The sequence below is a fragment of the Colius striatus genome, chromosome 16 (genome assembly GCF_028858725.1).
Source record: "Colius striatus isolate bColStr4 chromosome 16, bColStr4.1.hap1, whole genome shotgun sequence".
Lineage (NCBI taxonomy): Eukaryota > Metazoa > Chordata > Aves > Coliiformes > Coliidae > Colius > Colius striatus.
Genome location: NC_084774.1, coordinates 10,929,496 through 10,950,266, shown reverse-complemented (window position 1 = coordinate 10,950,266; position 20,771 = coordinate 10,929,496). Strand labels below are relative to the sequence as shown.

The window sequence follows — 20,771 nt, the reverse complement described above, 5'->3', positions numbered from 1 at the left end:
ATGTGATCTGCAACAGTTTTAATCTGCCTCCAGTGGGTTCCAGTTGGGAATCCTGGTTTCCTTTGGCTGCTGTTGGAGCAGGGTGGTTGTGTCCCCTGGATTCCTAGGTGCCCATCCATGGTAGGTGATGCAATCCTCTCCTCTCACTGCAGATTTCCAGTTACAGCAAAATATGCTGAGTCCCAGGAGGCCAGCACTGCCAACAGACCTCTGTGCTGATAGCTGTGTGCCTTGGAAAATGACTCAGGCTCTCCTGCATGACATGAAGCATTTAAAAACCACAGAGCTGATTGATTTAATCACATAGCTCTGTGCTCAGGAGGCCTGTGTGCTCCAGTCATGGAAACTGTACGTGGTGTTTATGGGAGGATTTGTGAATGAATGAATCAGACCCTCTGCCTTGAACCACGTGGAGCTGCACTACATGGTGTTATTAATTTTCACAGGAGGATCTTGCAAAATGCTGGAGAGGTGCCACTGGAGATCAGGATATCTAGCAGCAAGTTTGGTAAAAGCAGGGTGTGCAGCACAGCTAAAGATGGGCTCTTGAAGGGCTGATGACAATGTTCAAGGCAGAGCAGAAAGCCATGATGCCCAAAGGATGCAGCAGAACATGCATTTTGGCTCAAAGATTCCTACCACAAACCTTACTCGCGATAAGGGAGCAAAGAAACTCCCCAAATCCCTCCCTTCCAGGAATCACAACTGCATGCTAAACCTATCCATGACTTCACAGCCTCCTTTCAAAAGTGTAAAGCCTTGCCCCTGTGCTCTGTTCTGCACATTCAGCTGGTCCCTGGCCCCTCTGAGCTCCCATTGCACAGCACACGGGGTTGCCTGGGCACGGGCTGCCTCGTACACACGTGCAGGGTACATCCAACCTTGGGAAGGACCTACCCAAAATCCCCAGCTCACTAAAATCCCCAAAACAGGACATAAGCAAGACTTCAGCAATGCCTGGAATGAGTTTTTCTGAGTGGTGAACTGAGGGGTGAAGCTCTATTTCCAAAGCCATCACTATAAATGGTCATTATTTACTGATCAGATCTTGGTTAAGAGCATTTCATCACAGAGAAAGTGGTGCTCAGTCTCATGAAAAGGACATGAATTAAGTCACCTTCAAAATATCTCTTGCCACAGAGGCAATACCACCACAGGAGATGGTGAGGGGGAAGAATCTGATGTGCATTTCTCAATTTTCAGTGCTTTTGGTCCCTGCCTTGCAGCCAGCCACATCCCCAGCACAGTTCCCTGTTGCTTCCAGCTCGTTGGACCTCCCACTTCCCTGCACAGCACCATCTCTGTTACACATGCAACAGAGCAACCTTTGTGTGCTGGCAAGTTGGTTTTTTCCAGGCTGGAGATTTATACTCACAGTCAGACTTGCACAAACTTCTTAGGAGATTTTACAAATCAAGGCCAGAGAGCAGCTGAAAAGGTCAGTTTGCTGTTAGTGGGAGGCTGATGCACAGGGAGAACCAGGGAGGATCTGCAGGCTGAGAGCAGTGATCTATGCTGTGAGAGTGATTCAGCATGTACAGATGCTCAAGGACCAGGGAAGAAAAGAGTTTGTGATGGTCTGTTGTTGGAATCGTTTTGCATGACAGGCAGTGAGGGAGCCAGCTGTTGTTATCTTGGATGGACTGGAAGTGAGCAGAAGTGCTTACAGCACTGCTCCTTCATGTTTGTCTGCAATCTCAAACCCAGCCCTGACCTCAGCAAACCCAGACTGTGCTCTGAACCTGTTCCTCTGGGAAACTTCCTACCTATGTTGCATCACTGATGACATCAGAACTGTAACTCCTGTGAACAAAACAAATGTGAGTGGCCAGTTTCCCAGAGGGACTGACCTGTTCATGGAGCAGCTTCTGTTCTGCTTTATTGCTTTGTGGCTTATAACTCCTGCACTCTAGGGGTAACTTCAGTGGCTTTTTTGGAGATTGTTGAGTAAAACATCCTCATGCTGAACAGAAATGTGGCAACAAAAATGGTTTCACTCTGCAAAAAGCATAGATGTTGTTGCATCTGGCACACAGATGTCCCATGGAATCATTACCCAAACTCCAGTGAAGTTATTAAAAGGCTACAGTGCTCTCAGGAGAGGCAGGACCAGCCTGTCAGAACACTGCCAGGTGTGTTCCTGCAAACATGTTATCTCAGCACTGAACCTGCCTCTGGAGAAGCTCTGCAAGGCTCAGGGTTCCCTGCAAGTCTTGGATTTCTTCCTTACAGCAGAACAGTTGAAGTCTGAGGCTGTCTGCATACCACCAAATCAATACATCCATTTGTCTGTCAAGAATGACTTCAGCAAAAGACTGACAAGCATAATGATGAGAATGACTTCAGCAATTATCCCTGTGTCTGCAGTGGTGGAGGGTAACAGCAGGGCAGGGGCTGAGTAGAAGCAGAGTTTCCAGGAATGGATCAGCTCAAGAATATAAAGTTCATTTAACTTCAGTAACTTGCTCATAGGAACATTTCTCAGAGCTGACAAATGATTTTCTGGCTTTTATTGTTAAGAGATTGCTCTACTCTGAAATGCATGTCCCTTCCAGCCCCTCAAACTCATCCTGCACAGAGACACAGAGCATCAGCTGGAAAGGCCTGCTGCAAAAAGCACCATACAAGCAAACACAAGTCCAATAAATGAAGGTGAGTTCTGTGTTGGTCTGGTGCAATGGGAGGGAAAAAATAATCTCAGTGGGAAAAAAAAGGAAATCAAGGAGTTGGTGATTTTTGGCAGGACTTTGGGACATTTTTCTTATCAAGGGATTGTCATAGGGAGGGGATTATTTTATAGTCACATCAGAGTTCCCTCCCTCCTTCAGTTCTCCTGCTCCCAGGCTGCCACCCTGCAGCCAGAGGGGCCTCTTCCCGGGGTTACATTTCAACTGCTTTTTCATTTCTGCTTTTTCTGGATGGAGTATTTTTAGAAGACAGATTTATCCAGTTCACTGAACTTGTTCAATGCTGCTCTGGGTATTTCTGCCCCCTGCAATTCAGTCAAGCAGGGGACTGAAAGGTGAAGGTGTCAGTTGTGGACCTCATCCACTTTCCAGTGTGATCTGATGAATGCTTTGGGCTGGAATAAATCAGCCCTGAGACCCCACACCCTCCCCTGCCCATTCCCTCCCCATGATGAAAGTCATCCAAACCATTCTGAAGCTTGGGAAGTTTAGCTGCTTTGTAATATTCTAGCAGCAAATGTTCCTGCAGGACCACCCCACCTTCCCTGCTCCTTCCCTGCTGCCAGACCTGGGCCCATCTCTCTTGGAAGAAACCTGGCTGGGGTTGTGTTGTTGTTTTCTATTGGTTTTTTTGCTTGTTTTGGGTTTTTTCCATGATTGTTTGCTCTGGGAAGGTGGGACAGTGCTGTGGGGGGTGTGTGATGCTCTTGCCAGCCTGTATGTCTGACTGAGCACCTGACTTGCTGTGCTTTGCCCTCCCTTCCTCTGAACAGGGGAACAAAACCCTGTTTCAATAGAAATAACTGCTGGTAAAGGAAACAGTGGTGCATGGGACAGGACAGGTACTGCCTCTGGCACTTCTGTGGTCTTGCTCCCTTTCAGTCCTGTTCTCCACACATGTGCTAGAAACAGCCCAGCATCCCTGTGGCTGCAGAGATGCTCACTGCAGCCCTTCTCATGCCACCCATGGCTGGACAGCCCTGCCACTTAATGCTGAAGGAAAACTTGCTCATGCTTAACACAGCAGAAAAAATCATTTAGGAACAGTTTATCCATGTGAAAACATGCTCCCAGCAGTCCTGCCAAGGTCACTGTGAACTGCTGGGGGTCTCACACACCTGCCTGTTGCAGGACACCTTGGGCAGAGGGAGCACACAAGCTCTCCCTTCCCATTCCTTTCTCCTCCTACAGAGACATGTCCCACCTGCCCACCCACATATTTGCTTCTCTATTAACTAGAAAAGAAACCCTTGGCCTTCCTACAGGTCAAACAAGGTTTACACATGAATGAAACCCAGGTAGGGATTTAATCAATGCAGGTTTGTGCACAGGGCCCTGTGGTGCTCAGCTTGGTCAGCACCCTTCGGCCACTGGGACGTTGTTCATGGAGAGCAGGCTCTGGGTAGCGTGTTCTCCTTGGGAAGAACGTGGTCCTGACCCAGAGTGAGTGCTGCCAAAGGATGACTCACACCTCTTTCTGTCACCAGTCTGAGGGGCTGCTCTGGTGCAGAGCTGGGGGTCACTGAATGTGATGCTCCATCAGCAGTGATCTGTCTGCCCCAGGTATCACCCACACTGCTCTTCTTTGCCTCTCCCAGGGCACTGAGAGAGGGTTTTCAGGGTATCCTACTCATTGATGAGTCCTTCTGAATTCCCCACTGCCTGGCCCAGCTGGGCAGGAGTTGCTCTCCCAGCTCTCCCAGTTACTCATCCCAGGTGGGCTGCTGAGGTCTCCGAGCCCTCTCCTTTGGTCGGCAGCATCTGTGTCACTTCTCATCCTGCCCTGCTGTTAGCTCTCCTCAGAGGTGTTGTTAAGGGAAGCAGAGCAGTTCTCTTGTTCCTTTGTGATTCCTGCTGAGCACTGCTCCACTTTGATTTTCTTTCTTCCTCTCATTGACTTCTTAGCTCCTGTAAAACATCAACATGAACTCAGGAGTTATCCAGGGAGCAATGGGTTTACATGTATGAGGTCAGCGTGTCTCACCCCAAAATAGGAGCGGCACAGAAGCAAGCAAAGCCCAACAAAGGAAAAATGAAGAGATCCCTCTCACATGTGAAATGCCTGGGTAACTGGGGAGGCTGTTGTGACCCTGGAGACTGAAACTACATGAGAAGCAGAAATAGGCAGAAAGCTGACCTGGGGCAGGAGTGTACCTGAGAGGGTACCCAGAGCAGCAGGATGCTTGCATTTCACTCCCAGTGTGGTACCAGGAACACGTCACATGCTGAGAGAGGGGTTCTGCCTCTTCAGCACCCCATTGTTGCCACAACTGCATCCAGTCCTCCCTTGGGACATCCCCAAGCAGTCCTGGAGGGTCAGATGTTGTCTGGCCTGTGCAATGCAGGGCAGCTTTCTCCCCATTGCTTCAAGCAGCTGGTTTTGTAAAGCAAATACTCTTCTCACCCAGCTGTGCTCATGTCCCTGGAGTGAGCAGGTACCTCTGAAGGCCAGGCAGAGAGCGAGGGCAGCGTTGGGCTCTTCAACAAGTTCCCTTCATGCTCTCTACATCTATAACTGGGTCAACACTTCCCTGTCTTTACCAGCAGCACAAAGAGGGTATTTCTGGCAGCACTTTTTACAGCCTGACAGGCAGCACTGGCTTATCCTTGCCCTTATCAGGAGCAGCTTTCTGCTTATTCACCTGTAGGAAACATGGGGTGCAACACATTCCTGTGTCAGCAGGGAAACCTCTGCAGCCCCACTGGAAGATCAACAGAGTTGGCAGAAACCTTTCTCAGAGTGTTAATAACTCACCCCTGGGAATGTGGCCTTCTCCAGTTGTCACCTCCCTGACCGCCTGAGCAAACAGAAGGGACCTAGCCCTGTTAGCTTAGGTGCTGGGGAGTGCTGTCCTGGCCACCCTGCCAAGGCTGCCCTGGCTAACCATTAGCAAGGGCTGCTCTGCCTGGAGACACAACCCTTGCCAGAAGGCATTCAGTGGAGCACTCTCCTCATCTCTGCTGCAGGGAAAGCAGCCACTGCCTCCCAGCATTTCTCAAAGGAGCCCCTCAGGAAGCAGCAGAAGTTGTAGCCCTGAGCTGATGCCACAAGGAACTCCTCCTCCCTACCTTTTGCCCAAGGATCCTGTCCTCTTTTTCTCTTCTTCTGCAACACTTGAGCCTTGTCCTTGGTGCAAAAATATTTCCCATCATCCTGGGCTTCTTGTGGGGCTTCATCTTCATATGAGGCAGCCACCTACACCAAAGAGAGAAGTCAGCCTACAAAGTACCCTGGCTTTGCCAGGGAGCTGATGGGCCAGGGACATTGCCAAAGACCTTTGTGACTGTGGTTATGGAATGGTAACAAATGTTGTTCATAAACCCTCTTGACTAGCTGGAAACTGTGATGTCTGTATCCCTCAGCATCAAGTTGAGTAACAGTATGGGAGTGGGGCTTGGCACCTTGTGTAGGAAGAGCCATCACTTCTGGAGGGAGCTCAGGCAGGGACAAGATGTCTTACACTTCTAGGACCCGACAGCTTAAGCAAATGGGCTGAATAGAGCAAACCAACCTCACTGTCCGTCGTGTCTGGCTCATCAGATTCGTGCTTCCCAGACTCAGCATCATCATCACCTAGGGACACACAAAAGGAAGGGGGTTTTGGCTGGTGGGATGTCCAATAAGCTCACAACCAGACACAGAGCCACTGAGGCAGAAAAGAGATTCAGCAATAAACTGTGTTGCAAAGCAGAGGCACTGTGAGCTACTTGGAATGGATGTTTATGGGAGATCCAGTAGGACTCTGTTGGGGAACCAGCTCCCCATAAAGCTTATCCATAGGGCTTTGCTACCCTAAGGTTGCAAGAGCTGCCCCAAAAGTCTGCACCTATGTGCAAGTTAGGAAGTTGAGGGGTGTTAAAAACCCTGGACTACACCTTCCTCAAGGTGGGGAGAAGAATATCTGGATAAAGAGGCCAAAATGGACAACCCTCAAGTTTGCTGCTCATGCTGATGGTGGCTCTCAACAGAGAAGGATGTGATGAGGAGCAGAGGAAGGAGAGGTGAGGGAGCTGCTTCCTTGCCCAGAAACCAGATTTTGCTGCACACAGGCCCCAAGGCAACACAACCCCAGACATCTACCTGCAGGCACCTGACCTCTGTACAGAGCAAAGCTGCCCCTCTCTCACCCACAGCCACTCACCCATGCTGCCCATGGAGGGGCAGAGAGGGCTGGGGACAGAGTTGTGTGTTCTTCCCAGGGGCAGAGATGATCCAGGATCTCCATACTTCTTACTCCTGACATCCAGGTCTAGCTGGGGTGGGACTGGCAACAGGGCATTGTCCCGTGCTGCCCCTGCCCAGGTGGGAAAGCAGCTGAGGCTGCTTTCAAGCACTCCTGGAGCCTCTGTAGGCTGATCCCATCCTCCCTTTATCCTTCCAGGGGTTAAAGTTCACCAGAAAGTGCAGAACTATTTGTCTATTGTTCCCTGGGCTTCAGTATCAACCTTAAGGACAGAACTAAAGAAAGTCCTGTATTCCCACACCCAGAATGTAATCAGCTAAAATTCCTCAGCTGTGATGATATCTCCTCAGTATGTAAATCACACAGGACTCCCCCCTTTTTCTTTGCAAAGCCCTGCTCTGGAGAGTGTTCCCAAACCGCTCTGACACGCCCAGACCAACTAATCCAGGAGAGCTCAACTTTCTGGCTGAGCCAGTAAGGCTGGTACCCAGCAGCTCCCAGCAGACGTGCTTCCTGCTCTGCTCCCCATGGCTGCTGCCTCTCACCTGCCAGCAAGCCTGCTGCCTGTGTCTCAGTGCCCAGGCAGGGAGAAAGCACCACGTGTCCCAAGACTTAGGGTATGGCTGGTTTTAGGAATGGAAAGGGATCTTACAGTGGATGGAGCAGGGAAAGGGAGGAGAGCATCATAGAATCCCAGAGTGGTGGGGTGGGAAGGGCCCTGCAGAGCTCCTCCAGCCCCAGACCCTGCTAAAGCAGGTTCCCCTCGCTCAAGGGGCACAGGAACGTGTCCAGGTGGGTTTGGAAAGCTCCTGAGAAGGAGCCTTCACACCATTTCTGGGCAGCCTGGGCCAGGGCTCCCTCATCTCAGCACCAAACAACTTTTGCCTTGTGTTTAAGTGGACCTGTTTGTGTTCCAGCTCATGTCCATTACCCTACGTCCTGTCACGAGCAGCAACATGAGCAGCAACATTGTCTTGTCACAGCTCACCATGGATCTGGTTTTGCCAATGGGCTGGCGCTAAGCTGACCTCTTTAGATCCTGGAGACCTCTCCTTGCCACCCAGCAGCTGATTGCCGGGTGTGGAAGGGCACAGTGGCTAGTTTCTGATGCATGCTGGGCAGAGATACTGGTTTCTTCTCCTCAACAGCAAGGCTTACATTCTCCCTATAGACACTGAATTTTGGGCATCCCCCGTGTTGAATTTTGTCTGCCATCCCTAGGGTTGAAAATTGACCCCTTAAGGATGGAAATGTGAAACACAAAGTTCCCCTGATAGTCTGAAGGGGCTGGGAGCCAGGAGTGCTTGGGTCCTTAGTCCCATGCTGGTTAGCTCCTGCTTCAACTGGTGGGGTCTGCAGGTGGGCACAGAGCCCAGCACAGAGCTCCTGCCTGTGAAATGCCTTCACCAAAGCACACCTTTTGCTCTCTCCTCCTCAGGTGTCACTTTTGCCTGGGGCTTTTTACCTGCTTTTCCCATCTGTGTGCTGGCAGCCAACCTCTCCTGGGTCTCTGGAGAGGCCTCTGGGTCACTTGATGTGGAGTTGTTTGTTGGATGTGCCCGGGAGAGCTGTAGGGTACAGAAAGCACAAATGCTGCCTTGGGCAGGCAGGAGGAAAGGGCCATCCCCAACCCCTATGTGATGACCATGACCCCCGTGGGTATGAGCACTGCAGAGGTGGCTCTGTGCACTGGTGATTCATTGCAGGGGAGCTCAGCACCGCTCCTGCACCAGCCTGTGGGATGGGGCACAGGCACTGTGTTTCCATCCCTTGGGCCTGGATGGGGAGGGGAGGTGGGGAAGGAGAGCCAGTGCTGTGCAAATACATCCCATTGACTTCACACATAGCAAAGCTACCCTCCCATGGGACAGTGGTGGTGGTGATACCAGTGCTGGACACCCTGGGGAGCGCAAAGGGCCACGATTGATGCCAACATGAGCTGTACTCACCACAGCTGCATCCTCTTCCTTCTCCCCAACAGCACCAGGCAGTGCCTGGGTGGCACTGGGCCAGTTGCAGGGGGAGTGCAAGTCGTCCTGCTCTGCCCCATGCCTCCCACAGTGCCCTCGGGCCACGGGCACAGCGGGGCTGTCACCAGGGCTTGGCCGTGGGCTGCTGGTGCCCCGTGGCTCCCAGGGCTTGTGCCAGCTTCTTTCCCTGCCCCGACCAGACTCCGACAGATCCAGCGGCACATCTGCACCGTCATCCCTTGCTGCCTTGGCCTTTTCTCGGACCTCAGAGCTGTCCCTGCTCAGCCAAAGCTCCTTCTCTTCCTTCACACCTGCAGCATCCTCCAGGAAGGACTTTTCCTTCTTGCATCCCAGCAGGATGCTCGGCCACGGGGAGAGGGGCCGCTCCTCGGGCACGGGCTTTGAGTCTTCATCTGCCTGCTGGCCTGCCTGGCACTGCTGCATCAGGAAGTGCTGCAGCCGCTCCCTGTGCTTGAGGAGGTGCAGCTTCTCCTCCAGGTGCTGATCCCTCACATACACCATGGCAGGGAGCTTCAGCAAGGCCGCTCGATCCTCCCAGCCCTCGCGCGAGCGCAGCCGCCCGGCGCCGTCCTTGGCACGGAGCACGTGGCTGGAGAAGCTGCCGCCGTCCCCCTCCGCTGAGGCACAGTTACCCCCCAGCCCCAGCTGGTGCAGGGAAAGGTGCTTGTGGAGGAGGCAGAGCTGCTCTCTCCTGGATGTCACTTTCAGGTTTTCATAGGATGGAGAGAGCTTGGGAGAGTCTGGTTTGCTTGCTGTTAAATAACTGAAAGAGGGAAAAAGAGAATCGTGGTAATTAGAGAATTGTCTCTAATTTGTGACTTCCCAGCTCCTGCAAGTGATGTGGAGTCACCATCCCTGGAGATATTTAAGAGACACATAGATGAAGTGCTGAGGGACATGGGTTAGTGGTGGCCTTGGCAGTGTGAGGTGAGTGGTTGGACTTTATGATCTTAAAGGTCTTTTCCAACCAAAACGATTCTATGGTTCTATGTGCATGGTCTCCTGCTCTTCCTGTGCCCTGTTGCCTCTTGCAGCTCTTGGCCTGGGCATTGCTCTCACCTTTGGGTGCTGTGTTGGGGAGGAGGGTCCTGGGGGTCACAGGGGCAGGCAGTCAGCAGGGTGTCCCTGCTCCGTGCACCCTGCAGGAAGCCATCACCATCCCACAGGACTGTCTTCTCCCCAGGCCATGGCAGCTCCAGGCAGGGGGCTGAGTGAGTAGGGAGATGCAGTGACCACTCACATCAGTACTGCTGCTGAGCAGTCACTTGTCAAACCATGCCTTACAGGCAGAGGCATCCTAACTACCCTCCATTGGGCTTTCTTTATGTCTTGATGGGCCCAAACACCTCCAGGACAGAGGAACATCCCACCCTCCCCTAATCTCACTCAATGGGAGGTTTTTACAGCCATACTGAGAGTTGCTGTGGTGCATGAAGCTGCCCTGCAAACTGAGTCCCTGCTGTTGCTGGTTGTTTGGCAGCTTCCATGTGTGTGAGCTTTTCCTGGGAATGCCTGGCAGATTTACTTCCACTCAGGGAAACTCGCTGTCTCTACAGGTGAACTCACTGGCTTTGCTCAGCCCTCTGTGCTTCTGAAATCACTGGGGAGGATAAGCCCAAGGAAGTGTTGAGCCCTGCAGAAAAGCCCTTTAGGAAAGATAAGGAAGAGCAGGGGCTGTTGCCTGCTGTGAGGCAAGTCCTCCTCTGGGCTGGAGGTGTGGGTACTCAGCTAGCTCTATGGGTCTGAGGAAGCTGAGCGAGGAGAGGCTGATCTCGTTGGGCTGGATTCCAGTTCCCTGGTGTAAACCAGGAGATCCCCCTTCCCCAGGGCTGTGGGTGGGTCTAGAGGAGACATGGGCACATACAGCAAATGCCATCCATCTCAGGATGTGGGCTATGGACACAGCCCACCCCAGCAGCAGGTAACTCACGCCTCAAGGCTGGGGCTGGGCTCACGCTCCGGCGGGACAGGAGTCTTCCTCGCTGGTGGGGACACTGCTGTCCTTGAAGGGCTTCTTTCCAGGGGGCAGGGTCTGGAGCCAGGTCTCACCAGGGCAATGGTTCCATGCAGCTGGTTGGAGATCCTCTGGGATGCCTACAGCAGAACGGGCAGAGAAAGTCCAGGTGAGCCATTGGGTTGTATGCACTGGGCAGCGTGGGGCTGGGGGGAATGTTGGGCGTCTCCACACAGCAAGAGAGACAGCTCCTAAGTGCTCTGGCTGATACAATTCCAGTCAATGGCTCAACTCTATTTTTATCATTTTGTTTTTTTATCCAGGAAATTTCTCTTTCATGTTTTCTAGCAGGATCTACAGTTCTAACTTGGATCCCAGGAGATCTTGTGTCTCCTCTCAAATCAACCAGTGAGTCAGTGGTTTAACCAAGATAAGACCCTGCAAAGACCCTGACTCTCAGTCAGGCCACCAGACTTTACTCATGCCAGCTCCTGGCATGCACTGATTTGCTGGGTGTATTTCCAGTGAGGCCAGAACATCCTCATCTCCACTGGCTGCCATGAAAGCCTCAACACATGTTCTAACTTGATTTGCCCCTGCCCACCTGGAGATGTCACCAACCCTTCCTGTGAGCCCTATTAATTATCTTCACAGCCTGCCCGCAGCCTTACCAAAACCGCTTTTTGCCTGCTCTTTCAAGTTGTCTATGGAGGTCAGATAAGCAAAGCCCGTGCCAAAACAGCAGCATCTGTGTGGGTGTGTATGTGAGCTTGAGTTCCCATGACCAGGAAATGGGCTCCAGGTCTTGCAGTCTCATCTCCCAGTGCCCAGTATCATCATATCACTCAACATCCCTCAGCTGACACGTACTATCTGTGTTTTAAAGGCATGGCAGCCTTGCATCAATGCACAAAATGGCAACCACTGAATGCCAGGTCCTTTGAAAATACCAATGTTCATTATGCTGCAGTTGAAGAGACACCTGTGATGCTCTTGGGCAGGGCTGCTGTGGGTACTGGGAACAAATACACCACAACTCCCACAGTTTACATGCTCTCCAGGCTTCTTCAACACCCACAATGCCCCAGCTTCTTGCTCATCCAGGTGATGGAGAGCTGACTATAACTCAGGATAAGCTACACTGAAACGTGGCTCCACAATTTCCCTGGGTCCTTCACTCCTCAGAGCTTTCCCCAGCAAGGCATCTGAGAGAGGAACCAGTGTGATGGGCAGAAGGACACTACATGTAGTCATGGAGGATAAACACAGCAGCAAACAGGGAGGTGTGTGCTCACAGTGGGATAGGAACCTATGCCAAACTGTAAATGCTTTGCTTGCAGTGAGTGGCAATTTCTGCAGAAAGGATGCATCTGGCATTTGGTGGGTGCTCTCCTTCACTATGGCAACAGCAAACTGCCAAAGTCTGGCTAATTGTTTCACCCCCTAAGTGCTTCCTCCTCTTTCCCTGCCCCAATCTACCTCCCTCAATCCAGTTGACCACAGTGGATGGGAGAAAGCCTGAGGACATCAGGCTACCTCTGGCAACTCACAATTTCTGCGAGGCTGACTTCTTGGAGGACAGTGCTTGGGGAAGTCCTACTGCTTGGAGAGCTTCTCTGTCCTGCAGGCTTTTCTATAAGCAACAAAAAAAGACACAGTCAGCCCCTATGATGGTCCTGCAGAGTTGTTTTGGGCTGCCCTGCTCTGCCATGTGCTGGAGGCTCACAGCCTCCCAAGGATGCTGCTGGCTCACACCAGCCATCTCCTATTGAGGATTTCACAGGTCACCACCTGAATGAACGAACTCTCCATTGCACATGTGGGTGGCAGCAAGGCAACAAAATGGGCTCTGCAGGAAATGCAGGTGCCACCTTCACAGCACTCATGTTACAGTGACGGTATCTGAGCACCCTTTTGCTCTAACACAGAGCAGCATGTTTCTGCCCTGACATGCAGTTTTCTCCCCCAGCAGCTATTCTGGTCATGGCAATATCCACCTAAGCTGCCAACAACTTGGTCTTGTCTCTCCAGACCCTTTCCCAGAGCAGCTTTGCACAACAGCTGTCACTTTTCCCATCCCCAGGTCTCCTGAGGGTGGTGGGAGCCAGCAGCACCCACCTTCTCCCAGCTGGACTCCTGGCACGTCGTGGTGGGCTTCTTCTGCTCCTCTGTGAGCCACTTGCTCACTGCCAGTGTTCCTACTCACTGGGGACAGCAAAGCCAGTGGAGAGCTGGGGCTGCAGCTGCTTTCTCTGGAGATAACTCCTGAGGGCTTTGTTCTGTTGAAAGGAGAAGGACACGAGTGAAAGAGAAGAAGCAAGAAAGAGGTTTGAAAGCCACTGTACTGGGTAGCTCTGAGTTACAGAGCCCAGTATAGAAATATCCATATTTATATAGATATATGTACATGGATATACCAGATCCTCAGACTCACCTTCCATTGCAGCTTATCTCTAGCTCAGCTGCAGTCTGGAGCTTGGGGCAGAGCCAGCATGACAGCTCAAGGTCTGGTTTCCCCACTTAGCATGGGTGAGGTTGCAGGAAGCCATGACGTTGGATAAGCCAAAACCCAGCTGTGGCTTTTCTAAAAGCTCTGTGGGAACCTGGACATCCTCAGATGGGCTTTCAGCCTGAGGTAGGGATGAATTCAGCATGGGAATGGCGTGGTTGTCCCCTTTCGTGTTATCAAGCTTGTGGGGCTGATGCTCTTGGCAACTAGAGGGAGTCACTGAGTCTTGGAGATCCACAGTTATGTTATGAACAAAGTCCTGGCTGGCCCCTGATGTTGAGACACAGGTGTTTGGATGGAAATCTTCCTATCCATCAGCCCAGGGAAGAACAGAGCAGAGGAGGAGCACTCAGTGCTCATCAAACCCAGCCTGATCTATAGCTCTGAAACTCCTCAGGCCCTGAGAAGCATTGGGGAGTAAAGGAGAGTTTCTCTTTAAGTGGATGCTCTATGCTCCAAAGAAAACACATTTCTAAACGAATCCCTCAGTGTTAACTCCTTTGGACTTTAAACCCTTGAGGAATGAGCTGATCTGTATATATTGGCCAGCCTGGCAGGTTACTTGGCTTTCAGCACTAAGCTCTGCTGGGATGTGAACTTGTTGGTGCAGATTCACTTCTCCCCCTTAAGCCCATCTCAGTCCCTTGTGTGTCACTCTCCTCCCAAAACACAACCTGCTTCCTGCAGACCCTCCCTGGCTGCTGCAGGAGGGAAGCTGATACCATGGAAAAGCCATGGAAGCCCGGGCTGAGGTCCATGGCCAAGGTGAGCAACACAGGGCTTTGTTTCCCATGAGCAGTCCCTCACGATGTGTGAATATCCTTGCTCCTCAAAAGCTGAATGCTTGGGTGCAGGTGAACAGCAGAGTGAGCAAAAGCCAACAAGGACTTAGAGACCATGATGGGTGTTTTGGTGTCTAACATCTACAGGAATCAGATACTAAAATACCCCTGAGGACACTGTGGTCTGGACATAGCTCTGTTCAGCTGCAGGGAGACCTCTGTCCTTCCTAGTACATCCCATAATGAGTGAAATCCAGGAAAGCACTTACTCCAGGCTCCGAAGCCTCTTCAGTTCTTCCTTGAGACTTTTGTTCTCTTCCCTCAGGCGGTTTGTCTCATTAGCTGCAGGGAAACAAGTTGTGCTGCAGGTTCAGGAGCTGAGAGGACAGAGCTGATGCACCTCTTTGGAGTGCTCAGGGGAGGAGGAGGAAGCAACACCAGCTTTCAGAGGGATGCTGGATTTCCTGCTTTCTATGAAAACTCTCCAGGGGCCAAGGGACAAAGGGAGCAACTTTCCAACTTGGGTTTGGTCACAACTGGGGAGCTGTGACCCAGCCAGGGTAGTGGCTGTGGCATGGTGGGATGGACACATCCTGCCTGTGAGCACCATGGCTGCCTCTGATGGAGGGATGCTGTGCTAGGGGGAGGGCTGAGGGCCTCATGGGGATCAGATGAAGGTCAGAGGGAGCTGTGAGCACCCAGCAGCCAGCCACTGCAGTGAGGGAGAGCAGGCAGTCTCTGGGCATGGTGTGCTGCTGCCTCAGTTTGCTCCTGAGTGAGAGCAGTGCTTGAGGATCAGTGGCTTAGCAGGGGAGATAAAACAAGAGCTACTGGCACCTCTCCATCCCTCCTAACCCCTTATCTCCTTTACCTCCAGGACCCTCCCTGGGCCATCCAGATTCCCAGGGAAAAACACCCCAAGCCTGAGTGGTGCTGGGAGCTCTGCCAAAGGCTCATGAGAAGATTCATCCCATGTGTTGCTTGATTTCTAATTTACCCATGCTGAGCTGCTGCTGTGACTTTCCTGTCTTTGCCAGAGTGTTGCTTCTGCAGTGCCAAATGCATCTTTTTACCAAGCAGCTGACATGGCCTGGCTAGCTCAGGCTGCTCTTGATGGGAGCATCTCTCACTTTTATGGAAGTGCAAAGGGCTGCAGCCTCCCAGCTCTGTGTTTGGTATGAGTGGGTACCTCTGCTTTGAGGAGGATGTAGGCTGCCATCCACAGTCTGGTCAGATCTGATTTTCCAATGATCCCACTCACATTGGTTTCCTCCCCACTCCCCATCCCCAAACCCCTCCTGGGTACCCAGGCACTGGGAGGGCTCATGTGTAAATATTGTGGCAGAGGTATCAACTGAGCAAAGACCCAGCCAGCCAAAGCTGAGCTCACAGTAGCCAGTGGTACGTACTGAGGATGAAGATGTGCTGCAGACTCTGGAAATGAGAGTTCTCATACTCATTCTGCTTCTTTTTTGCCAGCTCCTGAGTGACCATGCATCTGTCGCAGAGACCCGCTCGTAGCCTGGAGGAGAACCCACAGCCGGCAGGGTGTAACCACACAGTTCCTCCCATGAGAGAAATAAGCTCCTGCCCTCCCCATAGAGAAAGGTGAACACCCACCCCATCACCCTGAATTGCTGAGAGAGGTTATCACCCCCTAGATCCAGTCCCACCACCCTCAGTCCTCCAGCTCTCCCAGCAGCTGAATATGAGGTTCATGTCTACATTCTGCTTCTGGGAGGACAGCAAACCCCAGACTCTCTCCCTTAGGAGGGTGCACTTGCTGCTACTAAACAGGACCCTGTGGAAAAAAGAAACCTTACCTGTTTTCTAGCACCTTTACATTTTCTTTAAGGATCTTCTGTTGTTCCCTTAATTGGTGATTTTTAGCAAACAACTCTTCAATTCTGTGAGCATCACTAATTGAAGAAGCAGAAGGAAGAAAGGAGAGTTATTAGATTTCTCTCCTAAATCTGTGGCTTAACCCACAGCATCCTGACAAGGGGAAAGGTTTCTGCCCTGAGCCCGCTTTGCTGCTCACACCACTATGGCTGAATTGGTTTTCCTTGTTTGGCAGGAGGGGAAGACAACTGTATCAGAGCCCAGCCACTACCCTGTGACATCCACCCTTGGAGCTGGCTGCTTTCTTCATCCCAGTTTATTGCCTCTCAAGAGAGCAAGTGCTCGTTAATATAAGCATCACTTGTCAGTAGGAAAACAAAGTGATCCTGTGCTGGGGGAACTTGCATGACAAAAATCACCAAAAGGTTTGAATTTGGAAGAGCCACGAAAGCAAACTGTGCTTTCTAAGTCAGGCAGCCTCAGAGGATTGTCTGAAGATGAAGCAGTGTCTCCTCCCCTCCGCCCCCTGTCCCGCCGTGGCGTGGGCAGAGCAGCCACAGCATTGCTCACCGGCACTTCTCTGTCGTCAGCTCTGTCAGTTTGCTTTGCAGACCTGCAATAATTAACAGAGATGGAGAGGTGGGTATTTCTTGCCAATTCCCCAGCACTCAGAGGCAAAATGCAGTGATGAAACTTCTGCCTGGCTTTTGTGGGAACCTCAGCAATTTACAAACCGCTCTTTTGAGCAAGAACACCACATTGCCTGGTTAAACGACATCTCAGCTTAATGGAGCTGGAAAAGTTGTACAAAGTGTGAGCACACTTTGTATTTCCACCATTTCACGAGTTTGCATTTCCCTCCCATCCCCCAAAAGTCTGTTTCTGTTTTCTTTCCACTCATTTCCCAGGTGGGCAGTACTTTATAACTCTGAGGGCTGCAAAGCATCTTGGAGGACAGTTAGAGCTGAACAAGAACAGCATTTGCTGATGGATCTGCAGATGTTACATCTTGTCAAATCCATTTTATGCAAAGTAGATGTAAACATGTGGTTTAAATTGCTTAACAGCTTCCTCTGACTCTCACATGGCTTGAAATTACACAAGAGGAGAATGAATTCATAAGCCAGAATCCTCCAAAATTGCTCTTGTGTTTGTAATATTGATACTGGGAATTATTCTAATATGAAAACAATTGGACTTGGCATTTGGTTGCTTAACCTAATGGGTCTTATTTTAATGATGTATGACCTGAGGAATGGTTTATTCCCCACAGGAACAGACTCTCCATCCTGCCTCTATGGTTTTCTTTAGGAGTGTCATACTCCTGCTGCTTCTGTCTTACAGACTGCTGCATCTTTGATGCCTTTTGCTTGGAGAAGATGCCCAGCATGTCTTGTGCTACAAATCTCTCAATTCACCTTTATCACAGGCCGTGGAGCAGGAAAGGAGCCAAATCCCCTATGATTAATGCTTAGGGCAAGTGGGATTCCTGCAGGGACTGAGCACCTCCATGTTTTGCTCTCCAGGAACACCCTGCCCTCTCTCTTCTGCTCCTCCTCATTATCCAAAAGGTTACTGATTTTTGTCAGCAAACCTTGTTCTCCTCTGGTGAGGTACTGAAGTGTCACCAGAGGCTATGCTTCCCTGAGGTCCCAGCTCTAACCCTGCAGCCCCATCTATCCCCGTAGATGATGCTCGCTATGCCCCAGTTCCTAAAGAACCCTCATCCTCCCTTTCGTTTATTTGAAGCCAGAGAGACCAAAGTGGCATTGAAAAGAAATGGATCTCCTCACCTTGGACCTCTTTCTCATGGATTTCCTTGAGCTTATTGAGGAACTCTGCAAAACTCTCGGTGGTCATGTTCAGGCTGTGCCACACGCTGGGCTGCTTCCAGCATGAGGCTGTCCTTTTGGTTCAAATTATTCAGGCTTCAGACTAAAACAGAAACAAAAAGTCCAATAAAAGGGAAGTATCTTGTGTTTGTGATGTTTTGCAAAGACAAACGAGGCAAAGCCGAAATCTAGAAAGAGAAATCACGTGCTTTTCCCTTTTCTGGTTGAAAACTATCCCCAAAACCAGGAGAGGTGGAGGGCAGCCCAGGACACCTCAGGCTCAGCCAGCTGGGAAAGGCAGGAGGTAAACAAAATGGCCTGAAAAGAAAGTGGTTGTTTCTAAATAATTTTGCCCTAATTCCAGTGATCATCAATGTTTAAATTATTAGCAGGGATGGAAAGTGGAAACTCTGGAGGTGAGAAAGCCTGTTCCATCGGTGCAGAGCTCATTCCCTCTATGCACCAGGAGAAGAAAGAATCATATAAAGTTAGGAGTTAAAAGAGAGCTCTAGAACTCATCCAGCCCAACTCCCTGCTACAGCAGGCTTACCTCCATCAGGGGGTAGAGGATCATGTCCAGGCAGGTTTGGAAACCTCTAGAAAAGGAGCCTCCACACCCTCCCTGGGCAGCCTGTGCTACCTCACCACCAAAGAGGTTTTTTAAGGAAGACTTCCACCTGGGGGCATTCAGCATCATCACATAGGAGCTTCTCCCCTAAAAGTCACTCGGGTTACTGAGCCACAGCTGGTAATTCCTCTCTTGACAAAGCACCTGAGCACTCAACAACCTTCAACCCTGAGAAGATGACCAGGAAAGAAACCTCCTATCCGTGTTTCAGTGGTGAAAGGCTGGGCTGGGACCTCAGTTTTGCAGCACCATGGTGGCACAAGGAAGTTTCTGGCAGCCCCTGGCATGCTCCCAGCCCAGCTGCCTGCCTGTGCCTTTATCTGCATGCAGAGCAGAGGTGTGCTGGATCACCTGCATATGCAACATGTGGGCACACAGAGCTGGAAGAGGAAACTTTCCCCTAAAGCATCTGACTTTCAAAAGAAATGAGGCACGTGCCAGCAAGCACAAGCAGTGAGCTCAGGCTGCCTGCCCTCACCAGCCTTGGGTCAGCAGCCCAGCTCGAAACACAAACCACCTCCGAGTCACTTTGTTTGCCTTTTGAGCAAATCTGGTACAACCAGAGCAGAGATCTCACCCTCTGGGGAAACAATTGAAAAAATATCCATTGTTCCCTCTTCCCTGAGCATAACCCACCCTTTCCCAGGGCTGGGTGATCTCTCCCAGCAAGTAAAAGCCACCCAAGGCACGGCATGGATCGTTGCTGCTCATGCAGGTCAGGATCAGTCGCTGTGAATGGGGACTGGGAACTGATCTCTGCTGCTCAGCTCCAAGAGCCCCAGCTGAATAATGAGCCAGGGAAAATAATACCAGTCTCTAGTCCAAAAAAAGGCAAAACCCAAATTCCTGATATTAAGAAGAATCACTTCCCAGGATCCCCCAGTCTTAGATCTGTCTTTGCTCTGGGCAAAGCACCTCCTCAGGGCTGAAGGGAGGTTGTGAGACTCATCACTGCCATCATGGAGCTGGAACCCCAAGTGCTGACTGGAAAGCTTTGAAATGCTCAGGTGCTAATTCCCACAGCATTGTCTGCTGCTGTAAACTGGGAAGGAGTTGCAAGTGGGAGCAGAGCTGATGGTGGTCATGTGGGCGCCCTGCAACCCTTGCTGGTGCTGCATCAGCCTCTGCCCTACCTGAGGCTGCCCTCTCTCCAGGGCTGCTATCTCAGGGGCTGGACATCACCTCATATTTCAGGCTATGGTCCACCCCAGGAAGGTGACACCCACGCTGGGGCTCGTGCCAGCCTGTGGTTTGGGGAGACAGGGCTGGGCTTGGCGGGAGGTGAAGGGTGTGGGGGCAGCGCAGGTGCTCAGCCCTGGATCCGGATCCCCGCTGCAGTGACTCAGCTGTGGGCAGAGCCTGGCAGATCAGGATTTGAGGCTGGGCTGTGGGCAGCAGCTTTGCCTTCTGTGCACAGCTATGGCTGCAGTGCCAGCGTGGTTGGGTATCCCTCCCAGTTGACTTTTCCTCAGAGCCCCTGGGTCAGTGAGGATCTGTGACCTGTTGGGGATTGATCAGCAAGGAAAGGCTGTTGCCACTTTTGGTGCTTTTTCAGATGTCAGTGCCCATCCCTGCCCACAGCCAGGACTGCCACTCTCTGCCAAACTGGGTGAGCACTTTGGGTCTCTGCTTTGTGCACACACCACACAGATGCTTACAGAGACATTGCATGAGCATCACCCTTGTTAGCCTGTAACCAGGATTCAGCCTTTTGCTGCAGCAGAGAAACCCCAGAGCCAGCCCAGCCTCTTGGGGGCTTTGCTCCCTTCTCCCCCAGTGTGGACTGGCCAAGGCATGAAGCCACAGCCTTCTGCTTCTCTGCCCTGCTCGAGAGGATTTATTGAGGCAGATGTATTGATGAAGACCAGACCACAGAGTCCCTGAGTGTGGAACTTGCTCCCCGAGACATGGATTTCATTTACAGCCCTGAGCCCTTTCTCAGAGCTGTCACTGTAAAATACACCCAGCGGGGCCAGGACCAGCCCTTTGGCACGTTGGTGGGGCCGGGTGTATTTCAAAGTGATAGGTGCCCTCTGCAAACAGAGCCCCAGTGTCAGGGACCAAAGGCAAACTCCTCATCCAGTCCCTAAATCTGGTGGGTTTGGAAAGCCCAAGCCTCCAGGGCAGGGTGGTTGCTGACATTGGTGGTTTTTGTCATCTACTTTCCACATCCTCTGCTGCTCGGCTCAGGGCAGGACACAAGACCAAGGCTGGGATTCTGGGTTCCTGGCACATGAGCTCTCTGGGGCTCATCTGGGGCTGGGGCAGCCCCTGGCACTGTCTGGGTAATGCTGCCTTGGCTCCTCAGGACAGGATGCTCCTGAGTGCAGCTGGGGAAAGTGAAAACAGTAGGGAGGTCATT

General features: G+C 51.5%; 1 protein-coding gene across 1 annotated transcript; it reads right to left on the bottom strand.

The window, feature by feature from the left end:
- Nucleotides 1-4,476: 4,476 nt before the first annotated feature.
- RBBP8NL (RBBP8 N-terminal like) lies at nt 4,477-17,809 on the bottom strand. The gene is made up of 14 exons (XM_062009384.1): nt 17,743-17,809; nt 16,520-16,562; nt 15,931-16,026; nt 15,517-15,629; nt 14,377-14,449; nt 12,935-13,095; nt 12,367-12,449; nt 10,793-10,956; nt 8,817-9,625; nt 8,591-8,592; nt 8,337-8,439; nt 6,200-6,261; nt 5,757-5,883; nt 4,477-4,595 (listed from the first exon to the last, which is right to left on the bottom strand). Exons 1-14 carry the CDS (start codon nt 17,807-17,809, stop codon nt 4,477-4,479), a joined length of 2,022 nt encoding a protein of 673 aa, XP_061865368.1.
- Between the last annotated feature and the right edge of the window lie 2,962 nt (nt 17,810-20,771).

Bases quoted from the DNA above. Each gene is read 5' to 3' on its own strand.
- RBBP8NL (XM_062009384.1), bottom strand. From the start codon at position 17,809: ATGACCACCGAGAGTTTTGCAGAGTTCCTCAATAAGCTCAAGGAAATC. The intron at 14,450-15,516 runs GTACGTACCACT...GTTTCCCTGCAG, and splicing joins GCAGCACATCTTCATCCTCA to CTAATGAGACAAACCGCCTG. The intron at 6,262-8,336 runs GTAAAAAGCCCC...GTGTGTCCCTAG, and splicing joins CACACAGATGGGAAAAGCAG to GTGATGATGATGCTGAGTCT.